The sequence below is a fragment of the Bufo gargarizans genome, chromosome 5, assembly GCF_014858855.1.
Source record: "Bufo gargarizans isolate SCDJY-AF-19 chromosome 5, ASM1485885v1, whole genome shotgun sequence".
In the NCBI taxonomy this organism is placed as follows: Eukaryota; Metazoa; Chordata; class Amphibia; order Anura; family Bufonidae; genus Bufo; species Bufo gargarizans.
This window is the reverse complement of record NC_058084.1, coordinates 26,632,274-26,651,542: the sequence shown is the minus strand read 5'-3', so window position 1 is coordinate 26,651,542 and position 19,269 is coordinate 26,632,274. Positions and strand designations below refer to the sequence as shown.

Sequence of the window (19,269 nt, the reverse complement as noted above, 5' to 3'; positions counted from 1 at the left end):
GAACAGCTGTCCCCTAATAGAACAGTCCTATCCTTGTCCGTAATGCGGATAATAATAGGACATGTTCTATTTTTTTACAGAACGGAAATACGGACATACGGAAACGGAATGCACACGGAGTACCTTTTGTTTTATTTTGCGGACCCATTGAAATGTATGGTTCCGCATACAGTCCGCAAAAAACCTAGACCGGACACGGAAATAAAATAAAATACGTTTGTGTGCATGTGCCCTAATGCTGTGTGACCCGGCAGCGCTGGGAGGTCAGGACGGGAGCTGCGCTGCAAGTCCTGGGCGTGACACCCGCTCGTCTGAAAGGGGCCTTAGTGTTCTGCCCCTGGTGACCTGAACTGCCACCATCTATGGAGGGAGAAGATAACTTACCCTCACTGGTGGTACCCTGCCCTCACAGTGCCAGTCATAGTACCCCTCAGTATCCACTAATCATACTCCTCAGTGCCCACCGGATCTGTCATAGTACCTGTTGCAACCCGGACGGTATTTCACCAGGAAGGCCGCTATTTTAGTGACCCTGCCTCATTTCTTTCTACCAGCCATATTAATTTCCGGTATTTTCCTATAAGGACTGCTACTAAACACTTCCATTGTGCAGCCTTTACCCCACCTTCTCTCCCCTCCTCCATTTTCTCGCACTGCGGGGAACACTGGCCGCTGCCTGGAGGACAGGACCCGAGAGACGTCATCACGCTGGAGGCAGGTCCTGTCCTGAGCTTTCAGTCAGCAGCGAGTGTTCACCGCAGCGCGAGCAAATGGTGGAGGGCACTAATGGGGGCATTACTATTACTGGGAGCCACAGTATGACAGCGACGTAACGCCCTGTGTTCAGCCATGCCCCCACAACCACACCCCTTTTGGGGTGTAGCTTAATTTGGCCGTAGCACCAGTCATAGTAACCCTCAGTCCCACGTTACCAGTTCTAGTATCTCTCAGTGCCCACAGCACCAGTCATAGTAACCCTCAGTCCTACGTTACCAGTTCTAGTATCTCTCAGCGCCCACAGTACCAGTCATAGCAGCCCTCAGTAATCCGCCCACAGTACCAGTCATAGCAGCCCTCAGTAATCCCCCCACAGTACCAGTCAGAATACCCTTTAGTACCTGTCTGCAGTTTGCTGATTATACCCATCAGATCAGTCATTGACTGGTAAACCTATTAGTTCCAAAGGAAGGGCCACAGCGGGCGCAGGGGAGGCAGTCAGAACCGGGCCTGGTACCAGTTGTGACCCCCTCATCCCACGGGCGGGCAACATCCGTACAGCGGGCCGGACCCATTCAACTTGAATGAGTCTGTGGTATGTCCGCACCACAAAAAAATTATGACATGTCATTTTTTTTTTGCGGTGCGGAACCACGGAAAGAAACACCACGGACGCACTCTGTGGTGCTTCCGGTGTTCCATGACTCCGTTCCGCATCTCCGGAATTGCGGACCCATTCAAGTGAATGGGTCTGCATCCGTGATGCTGGTGGCCGTGGATTGCCGACCCCCCGTTTGCATGAGGCCTTCCACACTAATGTGCTTAGGATGGGCGTGGCATTGTGCTGATTTTTTATGCATTTTTATTCAAAATTATTGTCATAGAAAAAAAGTGCTTTTTCAGCTGTTTTTCTTGTTTTATGGATTTTTTTTTTAAATCGTAGCAGCCTCTGTCTCCGGCACGTTTTGCTTCATTTTCTGGAGTATTTGTTCCATAGACATTGGGGGAGATTAATCAAAACTGCTGTAGTGGAAAATGTGTTTTGTTGCCCATAACAACCAATCAGATGCCGCCTTCCATAGCAACGCTCCATCGTTGCCCCATACTTTTCTCTTATGCTTTTTTTCTCTTACAGATCTAGAGGAGCTGATGGGGGGGGGGGGGGGGGGTACATATTTACCTGTAGACAAACTTCATGAAAACCGCATGCGCTCAAACACATTTGTGATTTTTTAAATATGGCGCACACTGTTCTTGCATCACTCGTTCCTTCCTTCGCTCCCTGGTGCTGTCAGCAGGTCTGGGGGGTCAGAACTGCTGATGGATTCCCTATGAAATCTGTGCGTCACCACTGGCAGAAGACTCGGCAATCTGTCACATAACTGGAGATGTCGCCCTTTGCAGAATTTGCTGTGAATGCGGCTGCTGCAGGACTCTTGTAGATACGTTGGGGACCCGCAGCTCGTGGCCGCACCCGAAGGGCTCATGCAGATTACGGTCCCCAATGCATGGGCGCCGTCAGTGTGGCAGGCGCTGATGAATGTAGACTCATTCAACTTCGTGCGGAGGCACGGACAGAAACGCCACGAACTTGTTTTTTAAGTTCTGCGTCCAAAGTTCGGGTTATCGAAGAATCCCGATATGGATTCTGCTACCACGGACCATAACGGAATTTGGAATCCATAAGGGATTCTTCGATAACCTGAACTTTGAATGCAGAACTTAAAAAACAAGTTCGCTCAACACTACTCCGTAGTGTTCCGTGCCTCCGTTCCGCAACGCAGCTCTGGACTGCGGACCCATTCAACCGATGCACGGTGCACACGGCCGGTGCCCGCTGTTTGAGGCCGGGAACGGCTGTGTGCATGAGCCCTAAGTCGCAGAAATTTGAATGTAGGCAGGATATTATATCTACACGGAGGACACACCATGCTGGACTGTAGCATGCAGGTTACATTGCCGTGTCGGCACTTTGCCATAAATAAGTGGGTTCTGGGTTGCAGTTCGGGCACTGCCCTAGGGTATCAGCGCATGGTGCAGGTTACATTGCCGTGTCGGCACTTTGCCATAAATAAGTGGGTTTTGGGTTGCAGTTTGGGCGCTCGGCCTGTATAAGGTTCGCCATCACTGCCCTAGGGCATCAGCGCATGGTGCAGGTTTATGTGCAGAAACCCATTAAATTCACTGCGGTTTTGATGAGGTTTTTCTGTTCATGTTAAGGACCCATTCACGTCTGTGGGGAAAACCTCTTTTGCGATCGACATGCCGCGGATTTGTCAGATCGCATTCCGTTCGCTGGTTCTGTAATATGCTGCAGTGTTCCGCCTGAAATGCGGCGCAGAAGAACCACACATAATCCGCACTGGGGGCCGTTACCCTTAGGGCTCTTTCACACGAGCGGATGCCGTGCGCGTAATCTGCTGCGTGAAAGAGAGCCAAGCCCCGTCCCGGACAGCAGAGACGCGGAGCAGTAACATTAATAACGCTCCGTGACTCTCTGTGATCTTTACTACAAAATCAGTGACAACTTTATCTCATTGTGATTTTGTAGTAAAAAGATCACAGAGAGGCACGGAGCATTATCAGTCATGTTACTGCTCCGCGTCTCTGCTGTCCGGGACGGGGCTTGGCTCTGTTTCACGCAGCGGATTACCCGCACGGCATCCGCTCGTGTGAAAGAGCCCTTAAGGCGTCTTCACAAATCTCCTGCACAATCCTTCCATCTTACCTGTGGTGTTTGATGCAGATTTGACCAAATCCAGAATCGCAGGACAAGCAGACGTCGCAGAGTTAGGGCTCGTTCTCACAAACCTGTGCTGCCCATTGCCGTATTGCGCAATACACGGGCACCATTCCGTGTGCATTCCACATCACGGATGCGGACCCATTCACTTCACTGGGTCCGCAAATCCGGAGATGCGGAATGGAAACACAGAACGGAACACTACAGAGTGCTTCCTGGGATTCCGTTCAGTGCCTCCGCACCGCAAAAAGATAGAACATGCTCTATCTTTTTGCGGAACGGAGGGATCGCAGACCTATTCAAGTGAATGGGTCCACGATCCCCATGCGGCTGGGCCACAGTCGGTGCCCGTGCGTTGCGGACAACAGCACAGGCTTCACACTGTCTTGTGAACGAACCCTTAAAAGTCCAGGAACTTTCTACAACTTAGGGCTCATGCGCACCAATGTATATTTGGTCCGTTACGTTTTTTTTTTGCAGCAAAAAAACAGATACGACTCCCATGTGCGTTCCATATCAGTATGTCCGTTCCGCAAAAAAATAGAACATGTCCCATTACAGAGAAGGATAGGACTGTTTCCGTTCTTCTGATCCATCAAAATAACAAAAGAAAAAAAAAACGGATCCTGAGCATCAGTTTCACATTCTGCAAAGTCCTGCGCGCAGTGCTAAAATAACGGATCTCAGACGGATGCAAAATGTGCATAACTGATGCTCAGGATCCGTTTTTTTTTTTTCTTCTGTTATTCTGACGGATCAGGAGGATGGAAAAATAATGTGATGTGAACTCGCCCTCAGAGGGGATTTCCAGGACTTTAATATGGATGGCATATCCCCAGCGCAGGTCAGCTACATCAGAGGCTCCCTTCACTGCGCAGAATCCCCGGCAGCCACTACACGGCGCACAGAACCTTGTGCTTCCGCCGCCATCCACAGTAAAGACTCCGGTGCCGCCCAAAACAGCTGATAAAGGGGGTGACAGAATTCATCCCTAGTATAGGCCAATAGCTTTGTTCTGGAAAATCCCCTTTAAAGGGAACCTGTCACCAGGATTTTGCGCATAGAGCTGAGGACATGGGCTGCTAGATGGCCACTAGCACATCAGCAATATCCAGTCCCCATAGCTCTGTGCGCTTTTATTGTGTTAAAAAAACGTTTTGATTGATATGCAAATGACCTGATATGAGTCCTGTATCCGGAGATGAGTCAAGCGGAAAGGAGCCCAGCACCGCCCCGCGTCCTCCGAATCTCGTCCTTGCTGGCTGACGTCACAGAGCTGGAGCGCCGAAATCTCGCGATGTGCAAGCTAGCGCATGCGTAGTTCGTTCCCTGTGCTGATGCCAGTACAGGGAATGAACATGATGCCGACACTGCGCATGCGCTAGCTCGCGCATCGCGAGATTTCGGCGCTCCAGCTCTGTGACGTCAGCCAGCAAGAAGGAGATTCGGAGGACGCGGGGCGGTGCTGGGCTCCTTTCCACTTGACTCATCTCCGGATACAGGACACATATCAGGTCATTTGCATATCAATCAAAACGTTTTTTTAACACAATAAAAGCGCAGAGAGCTATGGGACCGGGTATTGCGGATGTGCTAGCGGCCATCTAGCAGCCCATGTCCTCAGCTCTATGCGCAAAATCCTGGTGACAGGTTCCCTTTAAACACCACTTGTCAGCAGGATCAACCGTTCCAAGCTATAACCCTGTGTACTATGGTTGATCCTGCTGACCAGTGCTGTTTAAAGGAGTTGTCCCACAAAAAATATTCTACAGTTTTCAAACCTGGATCATTCTAAATACTTGTGTAATTGCATGTAATTAAAAATTTAGCCTAGCCACTGAGTTATTCAATAAAATGTATCTGTATAGCGCCACCTGTTGTTAGTTTTCTTCTTATTTCTCTGACCTGCTCACTGAGATGGCCGCACATGCTCAGTTTCATCCTTCAACTGCCTCCTGAGCTGTGATAGGGAGAGCATGGACACGCCTCCTGAGCTGTGATAGGGAGAGCATGGACACGCCTCCTGAGCTGTGATAGGGAGAGCATGGACACGCCTCCTGAGCTGTGATAGGGAGAGCATGGACATGCCTCCTGAGCTGTGATAGGGAGAGCATGGACACGCCTCCTGAGCTGTGATAGGGAGAGCATGGACACGCCTCCTGAACTGTGATAGGGAGAGCATGGACACGCCCCCTTAACTGCAGCAGAGAAGACCCCGCCCCTTGAGTTGTTAGCTTGATATAAATCCAGCAGAGCAATGAATGGGGAGATCTCTGGATCCATGGGAGGTGCAGAAAGAGGTTGTCATCTACTATATGACGTCTGATTTTCATTTTTTACATTACCCATGGCATAACACCTTTAAGGAAGAATGAGAAATTCTGCAGCTATGATTTTATGTTTCTTTCAAACTTCAACATCTCTGCTTCCTGTCTAAGAATAGAAACACATCTCCTTCACATTCGGTCCTGCTGACAGAGCTTGGGCTTGTTACACTGCATCAGGGAGGGTTCAGGTCTTTTCACGTTCCGTCTGCAGCGCCTGTATTGTAACTCTCAGGACGGTACAGGTCTTTAATCAAAACTGACAGCAAGCAGAGATCTTAAAAACAGTGCAGAATAGAAAACTATAGTCGATTAGAAATTTCTGAGTTTTTCACTATAGCAGGAGTAATACGAACGCCGGCCCTTTAAAGAAAACAGATTATGTTGTGGCAATGAAGTTCCATTTTTATATTTATTTTATTGATATTTTTTATGTTTATTAAAGAAAACATATAAAAATATAAAGAGTCCGCACTTCTCTGCGGAGGTCCTGGCGGCCATTATTGCACCTCCCTCTGCCGCCATTGTCCTCTCCATCCTGTGGGTTACAACCATCTGCTTCCAGAAAAGTCATTCTCTACACTGACCCCCGATCTCCGACCAGCGCCGCCACCTCCTGTAAGTGGTCGCGCACCACCTGGTCCAGCACGGCGTACACGTCCTTACAAGCTTTGCTGGCGGCATCGATCACGCGCTCCAAGTGATCCTCGTGCAGCCGCGAGTTCATCTCCAGTAACGCGATCTGCTCAGACTTGGGTAACAGAGCCAAAGCCAACTGGGGGCCCCCCGCCGACTCCTCCACGTAGCTGAGATCCGCCAGGGGCGTGTCCTCGATGAAGCCGGCCGAGCTGGCGCAGACATAGTCCCTCATGGGGATCCCGGCATCGATCACCGCCAGGGTGGCTGCGTTCACACACGTGCAGTAGTTGCCGCCATCTGCTTGCAGGATCTAAAGTGAAGACAGGTTTGGAGTTCAATGTCCTGTCACTGATAACAGAGCGCAACGCAGGGAAGATAAGGGTTCAGGGTCAGGCCCATGTGTCACCATGGTAACAGACTACACACAACCCCCGTAGTCTGATCCTGCAGCCCGGCTGTAGAGGAGGCCGAGTAACAAGTGACTGCAGGATCACAATGGCTGCAAACACGAGCCCCCCCCCCCCCTCACCTGGACGTAGATGTCTATCTGACAGCGCGGGTACAGCTGGGTGAGGATGGCCGCCTCAAACGTCTGCTTCAGGTGCAGGGTCATCTCGGTGGATTTGCGGTCTCCGTGCGGTCGCCGTTTCCTTTCCCCGGTGCTGAAAGTGGCCATACTGTACTGGCAGTTCACCACCGCCCGGTCATGGAGGGTTTTAGCACGAGACCCTCGGATCTAAGAGAAGAAGCCGTGAGGATCCACAGAAAGCGTCTTCCATCCTATTAACTGCCTCACCAATTCCAAGCTCCAGTACTCCCATCATCCACCAGTCAAATATCAGCACTCCCATTAAACACCCCAAGACCACAGCACCTATCAACTCCTCAAGACCAGCACTCCCATCATGGACCAGTCATACAGCCCGAGACCAGCACTCCCATCATGGACCAGTCATACAGCCCGAGACCAGCACTCCCATCATGGACCAGTCATACAGCCCTAGACCAGCACTCCCATCATGGACCAGTCATACAGCCCGAGACCAGCACTCCCATCATGGACCAGTCATACAGCCCGAGACCAGCACTCCCATCATGGACCAGTCATACAGCCCGAGACCAGCACTCCCATCATGGACCAGTCATACAGCCCGAGACCAGCACTCCCATCATGGACCAGTCATACAGCCCGAGACCAGCACTCCCATCATGGACCAGTCATACAGCCCGAGACCAGCACTCCCATCATGGACCAGTCATACAGCCCGAGACCAGCACTCCCATCATGGACCAGTCATACAGCCCGAGACCAGCACTCCCATCATGGACCAGTCATACAGCCCGAGACCAGCACTCCCATCATGGACCAGTCATACAGCCCGAGACCAGCACTCCCATCATGGACCAGTCATACAGCCCGAGACCAGCACTCCCATCATGGACCAGTCATACAGCCCGAGACCAGCACTCCCATCATGGACCAGTCATACAGCCCGAGACCAGCACTCCCATCATGGACCAGTCATACAGCCCTAGACCAGCACTCCCATCATGGACCAGTCATACAGCCCTAGACCAGCACTCCCATCATGGACCAGTCATACAGCCCTAGACCAGCACTCCCATCATGGACCAGTCATACAGCCCTAGACCAGCACTCCCATCATGGACCAGTCATACAGCCCTAGACCAGCACTCCCATCATGGACCAGTCATACAGCCCTAGACCAGCACTCCCATCATGGACCAGTCATACAGCCCTAGACCAGCACTCCCATCATGGACCAGTCATACAGCCCTAGACCAGCACTCCCATCATGGACCAGTCATACAGCCCTAGACCAGCACTCCCATCATGGACCATTCATACAGCCCAAGACCAGCACTCCCATCATGGACCAGTCATACAGCCCAAGACCAGCACTCCCATCATGGACCAGTCATACAGCCCTCCCTAGACCAGCACTCCCATCATGGACCAGTCACACAGCCCTCCCTAGACCAGCACTCCCATCATGGACCAGTCATACAGCCCAAGACCAGCACTCCCATCATGGACCAGTCATACAGCCCAAGACCAGCACTCCCATCATGCAGCAGGCACCCCCCTCTCACCTCATGCGGTCCGTACACTACAGCCAGCGCCTTGGTGTTCCCTTGCTCGACATAGGCAGAGCCGTCAGCCTGAGCGAACACTCCCATCCGGGCCTGGATCTTCCGCAGCTCCCCGGCCTTCCTCCCGTCCACCCGGTATCCCTGATCTGACAGCAGCTCCAGACCCGCCATCCTCCAGCGTGCACACGATGGCAATTCTAGGGGGCGAAAGGACCTTTGGTGATGTCATAACCATGTGACCATATGTGGGAGGAGTCAGACTTCCGTGCTGCTGAAGGCGCTAAAGGACCTTTCACGATGTCGTTATCATTTCATTATATGTGGAAATGCGCTGTAAGGACCTTGTGATGTCACAAGGTCACGTGACATGACAAAGTCACGTGGGTTTGAAGCAACGATGGGATGTAGCAGCAGGGTAAGGGAGACAGACCCCAGGCTGTGCAACCGGAGACGCTAAAGGACCTGTGATGACGTCATGCCCATGCGATTATACGTGGGAGGAGTCCGATTCTAGGTTGTGCTGTTACAGGAGCAGAAGGACCTTGGATGTCATGACCACGTGGGCTATCACAAGTGGGCGGAGTCAGACTCCAGGCTGGGCCGCTTGATGGAGAAAGGCATCAATGTGTGGAGCCTCCTGTACCTGACACACACAGCTCTGCACCCCTGTACCTGACACACACACACAGCTCTGCAGCCCTGTACCTGACACACACACAGCTCTGCAGCCCTGTACCTGACACACACAACTCTGCACCCCTGTACCTGACACACACACAGCTCTGCACCCCTGTACCTGACACACACAACTCTGCACCCCTGTACCTGACACACACAGCTCTGCACCCCTGTACCTGACACACACACAGCTCTGCACCCCTGTACCTGACACACACAGCTCTGCACCCCTGTACCTGACACACACAGCGCTGCGCCCCTGTACCTGCCACACACAGCTCTGCACCCCTGTACCTGACACACATACAACTCTGCACCCCTGTACCTGACACACACACAACTCTGCACCCCTGTACCTGACACACACAGCTCTGCACCCCTGTACCTGACACACACAGCTCTGCACCCCTGTACCTGACACACACACACAGCTCTGCACCCCTGTACCTGACACACACAGCTCTGCACCCCTGTACCTGACACACACAACTCTGCACCCCTGTACCTGACACACACACCGCTCTGCACCCCTGTACCTGACACACACAACTCTGCACCCCTGTACCTGACACACACAGCTCTGCACCCCTGTACCTGACACACACAGCGCTGCGCCCCTGTACCTGACACACACAGCTCTGCACCCCTGTACCTGACACACACACAGCTCTGCACCCCTGTACCTGACACACACACAGCTCTGCACCCCTGTACCTGACACACACAGCTCTGCACCCCTGTACCTGACACACACAGCTCTGCGCCCCTGTACCTGCCACACACAGCTCTGCACCCCTGTACCTGACACACACAACTCTGCACCCCTGTACCTGACACACACAGCTCTGCACCCCTGTACCTGACACACACACAGCTCTGCACCCCTGTACCTGACACACACAGCTCTGCACCCCTGTACCTGACACACACAGCTCTGCGCCCCTGTACCTGCCACACACAGCTCTGCACCCCTGTACCTGACACACATACAACTCTGCACCCCTGTACCTGACACACACAGCTCTGCACCCCTGTACCTGACACACACACAGCTCTGCACCCCTGTACCTGACACACACAGCTCTGCACCCCTGTACCTGACACACAGCTCTTCACTTCTGTACCTGACACACACAGCTCTTCACTTCTGTACCTGACACACACAGCTCTGCACCCCTGTACCTGACACACACAGCTCTTCACTTCTGTACCTGACACACACAGCTCTGCACCCCTGTACCTGACACACACAGCTCTGCACTTCTGTACATGACACACATAGCTCTGCACCCCTGTACCTGACACACACACAGCTCTGCACCCCTGTACCTGACACACACACACAGCCTGCACCCCTGTACCTGACACACACAGCTCTGCACCCCTGTACCTGACACACATACAACTCTGCACCCCTGTACCTGACACACACAGCTCTGCACCCCTGTACCTGACACACACACAGCTCTGCACCCCTGTACCTGACACACACAGCTCTGCACCCCTGTACCTGACACACATACAACTCTGCACCCCTGTACCTGACACACACAGCTCTGCACCCCTGTACCTGACACACACACAGCTCTGCACCCCTGTACCTGACACACACAGCTCTGCACCCCTGTACCTGACACACACAGCTCTGCGCCCCTGTACCTGACACACACAGCTCTGCACCCCTGTACCTGACGCACACAGCTCTGCACCCCTGTACCTGACACACAGCTCTTCACTTCTGTACCTGACACACACAGCTCTTCACTTCTGTACCTGACACACACAGCTCTGCACCCCTGTACCTGACACACACAGCTCTTCACTTCTGTACCTGACACACACAGCTCTGCACCCCTGTACCTGACACACACAGCTCTGCACTTCTGTACATGACACACATAGCTCTGCACCCCTGTACCTGACACACACACAGCTCTGCACCCCTGTACCTGACACACACACACAGCCTGCACCCCTGTACCTGACACACACAGCTCTGCACCCCTGTACCTGACACACATACAGCTCTGCACCCCTGTACCTGACACACACACAGCTCTGCACCCCTGTACCTGACACACACACACTCCATACACAGTTTTGTACTTCTGTACCATATGTGAAAACTAAATATCAGACCCCATATAGTAGAGGACAACCTCTTTCTAACAAGTCTACAACCAGCCCTGCAGCTCGCATGGATCCAGAGATCTCCACATTTATTGCTCCAATTATTCTGCTAGATGTGTTTCTAGTTGGCAGCTCAGGGAGCGTGTCCTTTCTCAGGCATCTTCATTTGTCATTTCTCGTGTAGCTCTCTCCCTATCATAACTTGGGGAATGTCCTCCCTGCTGCAGCCCTTTTCCTATCACAGTTCAAGGGGGGGGGGGGTCCTTTCTGCTGCAGCTCTCTCCCTATCACAGTTCAGGGGGGTGTCCTTCCTGCTGCAGCTCTTTTCCTATCACAGTTCAGGGGGGGTGTCCTTTCTGCTGCAGCTCTGCCTGTCACAGTTCAGGGGTTCTACTGCAGTTGTCGCCTTATCAGTCTAGGGGTGTGCCCTTTCTGCTGCAGCTCTGCCTGTCACAGTTCAGGGGGGTGTCCTTTCTGCTGCAGCTCTGCCTGTCACAGTTCAGGGGGGTGTCCTTTCTGCTGCAGCTCTCCCTGTCACAGTTTAGGGGGGTGTCCTTTCTGCTGCAGCTCTCCCTGTCACAGTTCAGGGGTTCTACTGCAGTTGTCGCCTTATCAGTCCAGGGGTGTGCCCTTTCTGCTGTAGCTCTTTCGCTATCCAAGCTTGGGTGTGCCCTTTCTGCTGTAGCTCTTTCGCTATCCAAGCTTGGGGGTGTCCTTTCTGCTGCAGCTCTCTACTTGTAGCTGAGGTTATAGTTGAAAGGTGACACTGAGCATGAGCGACCGTCTCAGTGAGGTGGACAGTGAAATAAGGAAAAGAACAAGCAGCAGGTGGCGCTGTACAGATATATATTTTCTGAGTAACTTAGTCGCTATATGAAAATATTTTTTTTAATACCCATTTTTATTAACATTTTCTGTTACAAACCGCTGCCAATGATGGAGAAAAGCGTTCCCTCAGTCTCTAAACATCACAGAACGGGATCGACCATGAAGGAACAGAGACGATGTCGGCAGAAGAAGATGGATGACATGGAGAACCTCTGGAGATGGAACAGGCGGCTGGAGGAGCGGAGGAGATGATCTGCCCTCATTTCTCCAGGAACTTCTCAAGAATTCCTCGGGGACTGATTCTTCCTCCGCTCTTCTGTGTTGAGCTCGGACATCGGTCTTTGGCGAGGCTCCACCGCCTACAGGCCGTCCATGCACCTTCATCGCAAAAAGCTTAAAGGGGTATTCCGGTAGGTACAAGTTATCCCCTATCCTGTGGATCCTTCTGCTGAGAACCCCACCGGTCACGAGAATGGAGGCCCCACACCCCCTGCTGGCCGTCCATGCACCTTCATCGCAGAAGGCTTGGCCGCCGAGGTGATCCGATCACTGTTGGAGGGCGAGCATTTAAAGGGGTATTCCCATCTCAGACATTGGGGGCATATCACTAGGATAGGCCTCCATTGTCTGATAAGTGCGGGTCCCACCTCTGGGGCCCGCACCTATCTCCTAAACTGAGCTGGCAAAGTGAAGGAGGGCGCACTGCGCATTTACGTCAATGGGGCCGACGGAAATAGCCGAGCCGCTGCTCCCCCCCCCCCCCCCCCCCCCTTTAATTTACCATAGCTTGTATTGGAAAATGAGAAAAGATTTCTTTGTGAGGAGAAATTATAAAAAAAATGAAAATCTTTGGGTCGGTAGGATTATGTCGATACCAAATTTGTATAGTTTTTATGTTTGACTTAAAAAAAAACAAAAAAAAACGTTGAAAAAATAAATATTTTCCATACGCCTCCCCAACGGCACTAAGCCGGAGGTTACCCCACCTCCCAGGGGCAGGAAACAACGGGGAGAACATTCATGTAAAAGCCTCCTCTCCTTTACCTTGTCCAGGTGTTTCCTGTCCCTCGGGATGAAGTGGAGAACGGAGCGGTGGTGGTGGGGGGGGGGTTCTCTCCTGTTCGGACGCATCGCGCTGCCTTTTTACTCCGGGTCTATCCGTTCCCCTGACTAATGGGTCAGGAGGGCTGCAGCAGGACGCCAGGATCCGCAGCGAGTTACAGGCCCTTCTGGCGTCTAGGCATAAGTCCTACAAGTCGTAGGCAGCCCTGGGCGATACGACACCTCCATGTGGGGCAGCTATGGAAGGAAGCTGGCATTGCGAGACTCGGGGGGCCGGAGTCTTGCGAGATTTGGTCACATGGGCGCTTAAAATGCCAGCTGGACAGATCAATGGCGTTCCTCATCGGCGTGGGTAGCATCAGTGCGTGGTGCAGCCATGTCCCTCCGAAGGCCCTTAGCCCGGTAAGCCTCCTTAATTTTGCCTATTGTACACCTGGGGGTCTGTTTCTTTTGGTGAAGGTTCCCTCAAATATAAATTACTTCAGTGCTTCCCCTAATGGAATCGTTTTTTTTTTTTATTGCAGGGCAGACCCAGCAAAATTGGGGAACCTTCATTTTAAAAAAAGTGTGCCATACTGTATGTAAGAAACAGCTTGCCGGCCACATAAAGAAACCTCTTTGCCAGAGATGTACTGATAAGATTATGGCTGAAGAGAGCCCATCTTTAGTGGACAGCCTGAAATCTGTCATTAAAGAAGAAGTCGACTCCGTCATTGAGGCCAAAATGGTGGCACTTCCTCAGGCCCCCTCTACCTCCAGGTCTACTCATGAGGCTCTTTGGGATTGTGAATTTGACTTTGATGAAGGAGAGGTCTCCTCTGATTCCTACTCGGTTATCTCAGACGATGAATTGAGTAGACCCCTGTGTTCAGTTGAGGACACCGATTCGCTTCTTAAAACTATCAGGGCTACTATGAACATTGAGCAGTCCAAAGAACCGCAGTCAATTCAAGATCAAATGTTCAGGGGCTTGGCTGATAAGAAAAGACATGTTTTCCCAGTCCATGAAAGCCTAAAAAAATTGCAGATGAATAGAAGGACCCTGAGAAAAGATCAGGAGTCTCTAGGGTGTTCAAACGTAAATACCGGTTTAGCGAGGCGGATTTAACCCATTGGGATAAGACGCCCAGAGTGGACGCCCCAGTAGCCAGAATTTCTAAGAAGTCCTCCCTCCCCTTTGAGGATGTAGGCCTCTTACGGGACCCAATGTCTATTCTGAAGAAAAAATCCTGGGAAACATGTACTTTCATGTTAAGACCCAGTATTGCTGCCACCTCCACTGCCAGAACCCTGTCACTATGGCTATCTCAGTTAGAGGAACATCTACTTGCAGGTACTCCTAGTGAAGATATCCTGGCCTCCTTTCCAGTATTAAAGCAAGCTACTAATTTCCTATTGGATGCCTCGGTTGATCTGGTCAAGCTTTCCGCCAGATCAGCAGCCCTGTCAAACTCAGCCAGGAGGTCCGTTTGGCTGAGGTCCTGGTCGGGGGATAATACTTCCAAAAACAAGCTTTGTAATATTCCCTGGAAGAGGACGACAGACTTTTCGGTTCGGTTTTAGATGACATCTTAGACAAGGCATCTGATAGAAAGAAGGGCTTCCCATCAGAGTCCAGGTTCTTTCAGCATTGTCGTTCCTTTCTTACCCAAAGTAAGGGCAGGCCTGACCAGAGAAAGAGAGATGGCTCGGGTTCCTGGCAGACATCTAGGGGCAGAGGAAGGGGTTTCCTATTTAACCCTGACAAATCCACCAAGCAGCCAAATCAATGATGCCAGGGAACCAGTTGGGGGGGGGAAGCCGAAAAAATGTTCTTTCAAGGAATTTCCAAATCCCCCTGGATTCTAGATCTGATACGTTACGGTTACAGAATAAGGGAGGACAAATTCCAGGTAATCCTAATAGCCCCATACTGGCCCAAAAGAACATGGTTTCCCCTTCTGCTAAACCACTTGAGCGGGAAATTCTGGTCTCTTCCTCAGATCCCGGACCTTCTTCTTCAGAGCCCGGTCCATCATCCGGATGTCCGACAACTAAATCGGACAGCTTGGATGCTGAACGTTCCATTCTGAGAGCCAAGGGACTGTCAGACGTGGTTATTAGCACCCTACTAAATAGTAGAAAGCCAGTCAGGTCTAAAATTTATCTCAGAGTCTCAAATGCCTTTCTCGGTTTCACAAACGACACCTGGAATCCTACTGTCTTGCCAGACGTAAAAATAATCCTTGACTTCCTACAGAAAGGTCTAAAGACGGATTAAGGGTCAGTACTCTAAAGGTCCAGATAGCAGCTCTTAGTGCTTTTCTGGAAATTTAGCTAGCTGACGAAGGTTTAATCAGACGTTTCTTTAAGGGTGCCCATAGATTAAACCCAGCAGTTAGATCTACTGTACCTCCCTGGGACCTTAATCTAGTTCTTTCGATACTGATGGAACCTCCTTTAGAGCCTCTAAGTGAGATCCCTCTTAGTTTACTCTCCCTGAAAACAGCCTTCTTAATTGCGATCACCTCAGCGAGGAGAGTGGGAGAGATCCAAGCCTCGTCTTGCCGTCCGCCATATTTAACGATTCTGGATGACATAATAGTTTTGAAACATGCCTAAGGTTTTTTCAAAATTCCATTGTGAACAAGAAATTTTATTACCTACCTTCTGTCCACAGACCAGGTCCAACCAGGAAATTAAATACCATAATCTTGATGTCGGAAGATGCGTCTTGGCTTACCTAGAAGCCACCAAGGACATAAGAAAATCGAATCGCCTACTAGTCCAGTATGCAGGAAAAAACAGGGGCCAAGGAGCTTCGAAAATAACTATTGCTGCCCGTTGGATTAAGATGACCATTGCCAAAGCATACGGGGAGAGGGGCGTTACTCCTCCCTTGCAGTTGAAGGCCCATTCAACCAAGGCAATTTATACCTCCTGGGCGGAAGGTGCCTCTGCCTCTCTGGCCCAGATATGTCAAGTTGCCACCTGGTCCAGTCCAAGTACCTTCTTCAAACATCACAGACTGGATGTTATCTCCAATAGGGACCTTTCCTTTGGTCGTAAAGTTTTGTCTGCCGTGGTCCCTCCCTAATATTTTTTGGTTACTCTGTTAGTCCTCCTGCTTGGTGCTGATGGAGAGGCATATGGAAAAGATAATAATTACACTTACCAGTAATTGGATTTTCCATTTAGCCTCCACAACGGCACTGGGATTTCCCGCCCTTAAGTTGAAATATTATGAATCCAGTTTTTTATTTATTTTTTGCTTAGTTTTTTTTGTTGCTATGTTCTATTCCCTTTGTCTTCTCTTGTTAAAGGTAGCATAAATAAATTTGCCTATTCAGCATCATCTTGAGTTTCTTGGATACTTGATGGACAAGGTAAAGGGGAGGAGGCTTTTAAATGAATGTTCTCCATGTTGTTTCATGTCCCTGGGAGGCGGGGAACCTCCTGCTTAGTGCCGTTGTGGTGGCTAAATGGAAAAACCAATCACCGGTAAGTGTAATTATTATCTTTTCTTTCCATCGCCATTTTCTGACACCCGGAACTGTCTACAGATCTGTGTCGGGGCCTGTAAACTGTAGTTTTTATTGGTACGGATGATCTTTTTGAGCAAAAAACGGTAAATTACTCCTTTTTTATTTATTTTTTTCCATCACTGTATTCACTGCACAGGAAAAAATATCTTTATACTTTAATAGTTCGGACCTTTTCGGATGTGGGGATACCAGTTTCCATATTATTCGCCCCCCAAAAGATGCACTTTTTTTCCCTCCAAAGTGGGCGGAAAATGTCACTGCATCTTATGGGTCGAATACTAACGAGCGCTACCGTTATGGAAGCGCTCATTAGTACCGGAGGACCAGGGAGTAGTGTTGAGCGAACTTGTGATTAAGTTCGGCGTCTAAAGTTCGGGTTCGGGTTATCGAAGAATCGCGTTATGGATTCCGCTACCACGGACCATATTACCAGGGAGCAGTAAATACTGCACACCACAGGATCTGTACTCACCGCTTCCTTCCTGATGGGTCACAGCACAGAGCGCGACAGGAAGAACAAGAAGAGCGCTGGATGTGAGGTGCGGCAGCCTGGATCCGGCAGGGTTCACAAAAAACGCTTCCGTCACTGATAATACAGCCATCTGCATCCGTTATAAACGGATCCGATTGTATGATCTGTAACATGGCCAAGACGGATCCGTCATGAACTCCATTGAAAGTCAATGGGGGACGGATCCGTTTTCTATTGTGTCAGAGAAAATTAATCCGTCCCCATTGACTTGCATTATGGTTTGTTAAAGATGTGTGAATTTTATTCTATATTTTGTATATCTAGGATTGTAATGAGTTAACTTTTTCTACTTCCAAGTGCCCACCCACCCCCCTCTTTGTTTCAAGACTGGAGAGGAGAGAGAGGGGGGCAAAGAGCTGTGCTGTGGGAAGTGTCTGATTTCTCATCTTTCTACAGGTGTCCAATAGAGTGTGGTGGAATGCGTAGGCCAATCATATGGCTTGATGATATGTATATATTATTCGCTGCCTATAGAGAAGCACCTCTTTGAAGTGTCACATATGACGTAGGCAGTATTCTTGTTAGAATAAACTCCATTACAAAATGGCGATGGTAACCAGATGTTTACATTAGTTCACATTCCAAAGTAGGGCCCAGTGTGCAGATGTTGAAGTGTTATCTCTGTTTCTCTTATCACTTTTTCCTTTTTGACCAATGAAACAATGTTTTAGCCTCAGAGAGGACTGCCCTCTTCTGAAGATTCATATACGCTTAGCCCATGTAATAAAGTTAGAGATTGCTTTGACCAACTTCTGTGTCAGTGTCTAGTCTCTCAGCCACGCGTGGATATTAACCCCTGGGGGGGGGGGGTACATTGATCTGGAACACCAGAGTGTATCTAAAATGCCCTAATTTAGGGTTGTTTTAACAAATGGCACCCCAGATGGGACTCTGAGCGAACGTAGCATCAGACAGCTGACAAGACGGGCCCCTGAGCTTGACGAACGGCAGAGGAGAGAGGATTGCAACCTCAAAGAAAGGTGAGAAAACTTTTTATCTCATCTGCCTTTCTGCTAGTTACTTCGTCACGCTCAGATAACTCAGTCTGCTGTGAGGTGGTAGCCATGTAAGTATAGTAGTCGGCTGTAATGCTGAAAGCTTGGAGTCTATTGAACCAATAGTCTGAAATGATAGATCACTCTGGTGTGTATATGTTTTGTGTGTGTCTGTGATTTATGTGAGGAGTGAGGTGAGCACAGACGGTAAAACCACAGACAAAGGGAGGGGACAGTAACCTCCTGGTTGGGAAGGGGGCGCTGTAGCGCCGAGGTGTGGGACAAAGGAACTCCGGCTGACCTGACCAGGAAGATGCGTAGGAGCCGTATGATCTTTTGATCTGATGGAAGACTGCGGAGACTACCTGACCTGACCCTAGGAAGATGGTAGAACCTCTCATGACCTTTTGATCAAGGGGAAGACTGCGGTGATATTCTCTACCTGACCTGACCCCAGGAAGATGCGACGGAGCCCGCCTGACCCCTGGTTTTGGGGAAGACGTGCTGGGAGTCCCGGCTGACTAGTCAGACGTGATAGTCAGATTTGAGCCAACCAGAGGGGAGGGTGAATCCTTTGTCTGCGGAAGAAAGGGCTAAAGGTGCTGATCACTCCTCTGAACGTACAATGCAAATGATTGTTTTGTTGCCTGACAATGTAGCTCTCCAAAGGTGTAATACTTTGGACCCAGCCACCCTGTTGCCTCTGGACCAAGGGGGGAGGGAAGAGTTAGGGCACCGCACTTTAAACTTTTATTTCAGATTCAAAGGAAGAGGCTCCTGACTGTTTGCAGATGATGTCACAAGAGGTAGTGGGATTTGGTAAATCAGCCATTAGGTAATCTAGATCATATGCTCTTTGTGGATGGATCGAGGTATGGCCAGGATGGCAGGTACTACACAGGTTGGGCAGTGGTGATTAAACGTGAACTACCACACATGTCTGCTCAGAAGTGGAGCTAAAAGACTCTGAAGATGGCTTGCA

General features: G+C 50.4%; 1 protein-coding gene across 1 annotated transcript; it reads right to left on the bottom strand.

Annotated features, from left to right (window-relative positions):
- Positions 1 to 6,182: 6,182 nt before the first annotated feature.
- Positions 6,183 to 8,799, bottom strand: EXOSC4 (exosome component 4). Its single transcript, XM_044294500.1, has 3 exons — positions 8,539 to 8,799; positions 6,953 to 7,159; positions 6,183 to 6,733 (listed from the first exon to the last, which is right to left on the bottom strand). The coding sequence occupies exons 1-3, from the start codon at positions 8,707 to 8,709 to the stop codon at positions 6,362 to 6,364; spliced, it is 750 nt and encodes a 249-aa protein (XP_044150435.1). The 5' UTR covers positions 8,710 to 8,799; the 3' UTR covers positions 6,183 to 6,361.
- Positions 8,800 to 19,269: the final 10,470 nt, after the last annotated feature.

Coding starts and splice junctions, on each gene's coding strand:
- EXOSC4 (XM_044294500.1), bottom strand. CDS start 8,709: ATGGCGGGTCTGGAGCTGCTGTCAGATCAGGGATACCGGGTGGACGGG. Junction 7,160..8,538: donor TAGTGTACGGACCGCATGAG/GTGAGAGGGGGG, acceptor TTCTTCTCTTAG/ATCCGAGGGTCTCGTGCTAA. Junction 6,734..6,952: donor AGATAGACATCTACGTCCAG/GTGAGGGGGGGG, acceptor TCTTCACTTTAG/ATCCTGCAAGCAGATGGCGG.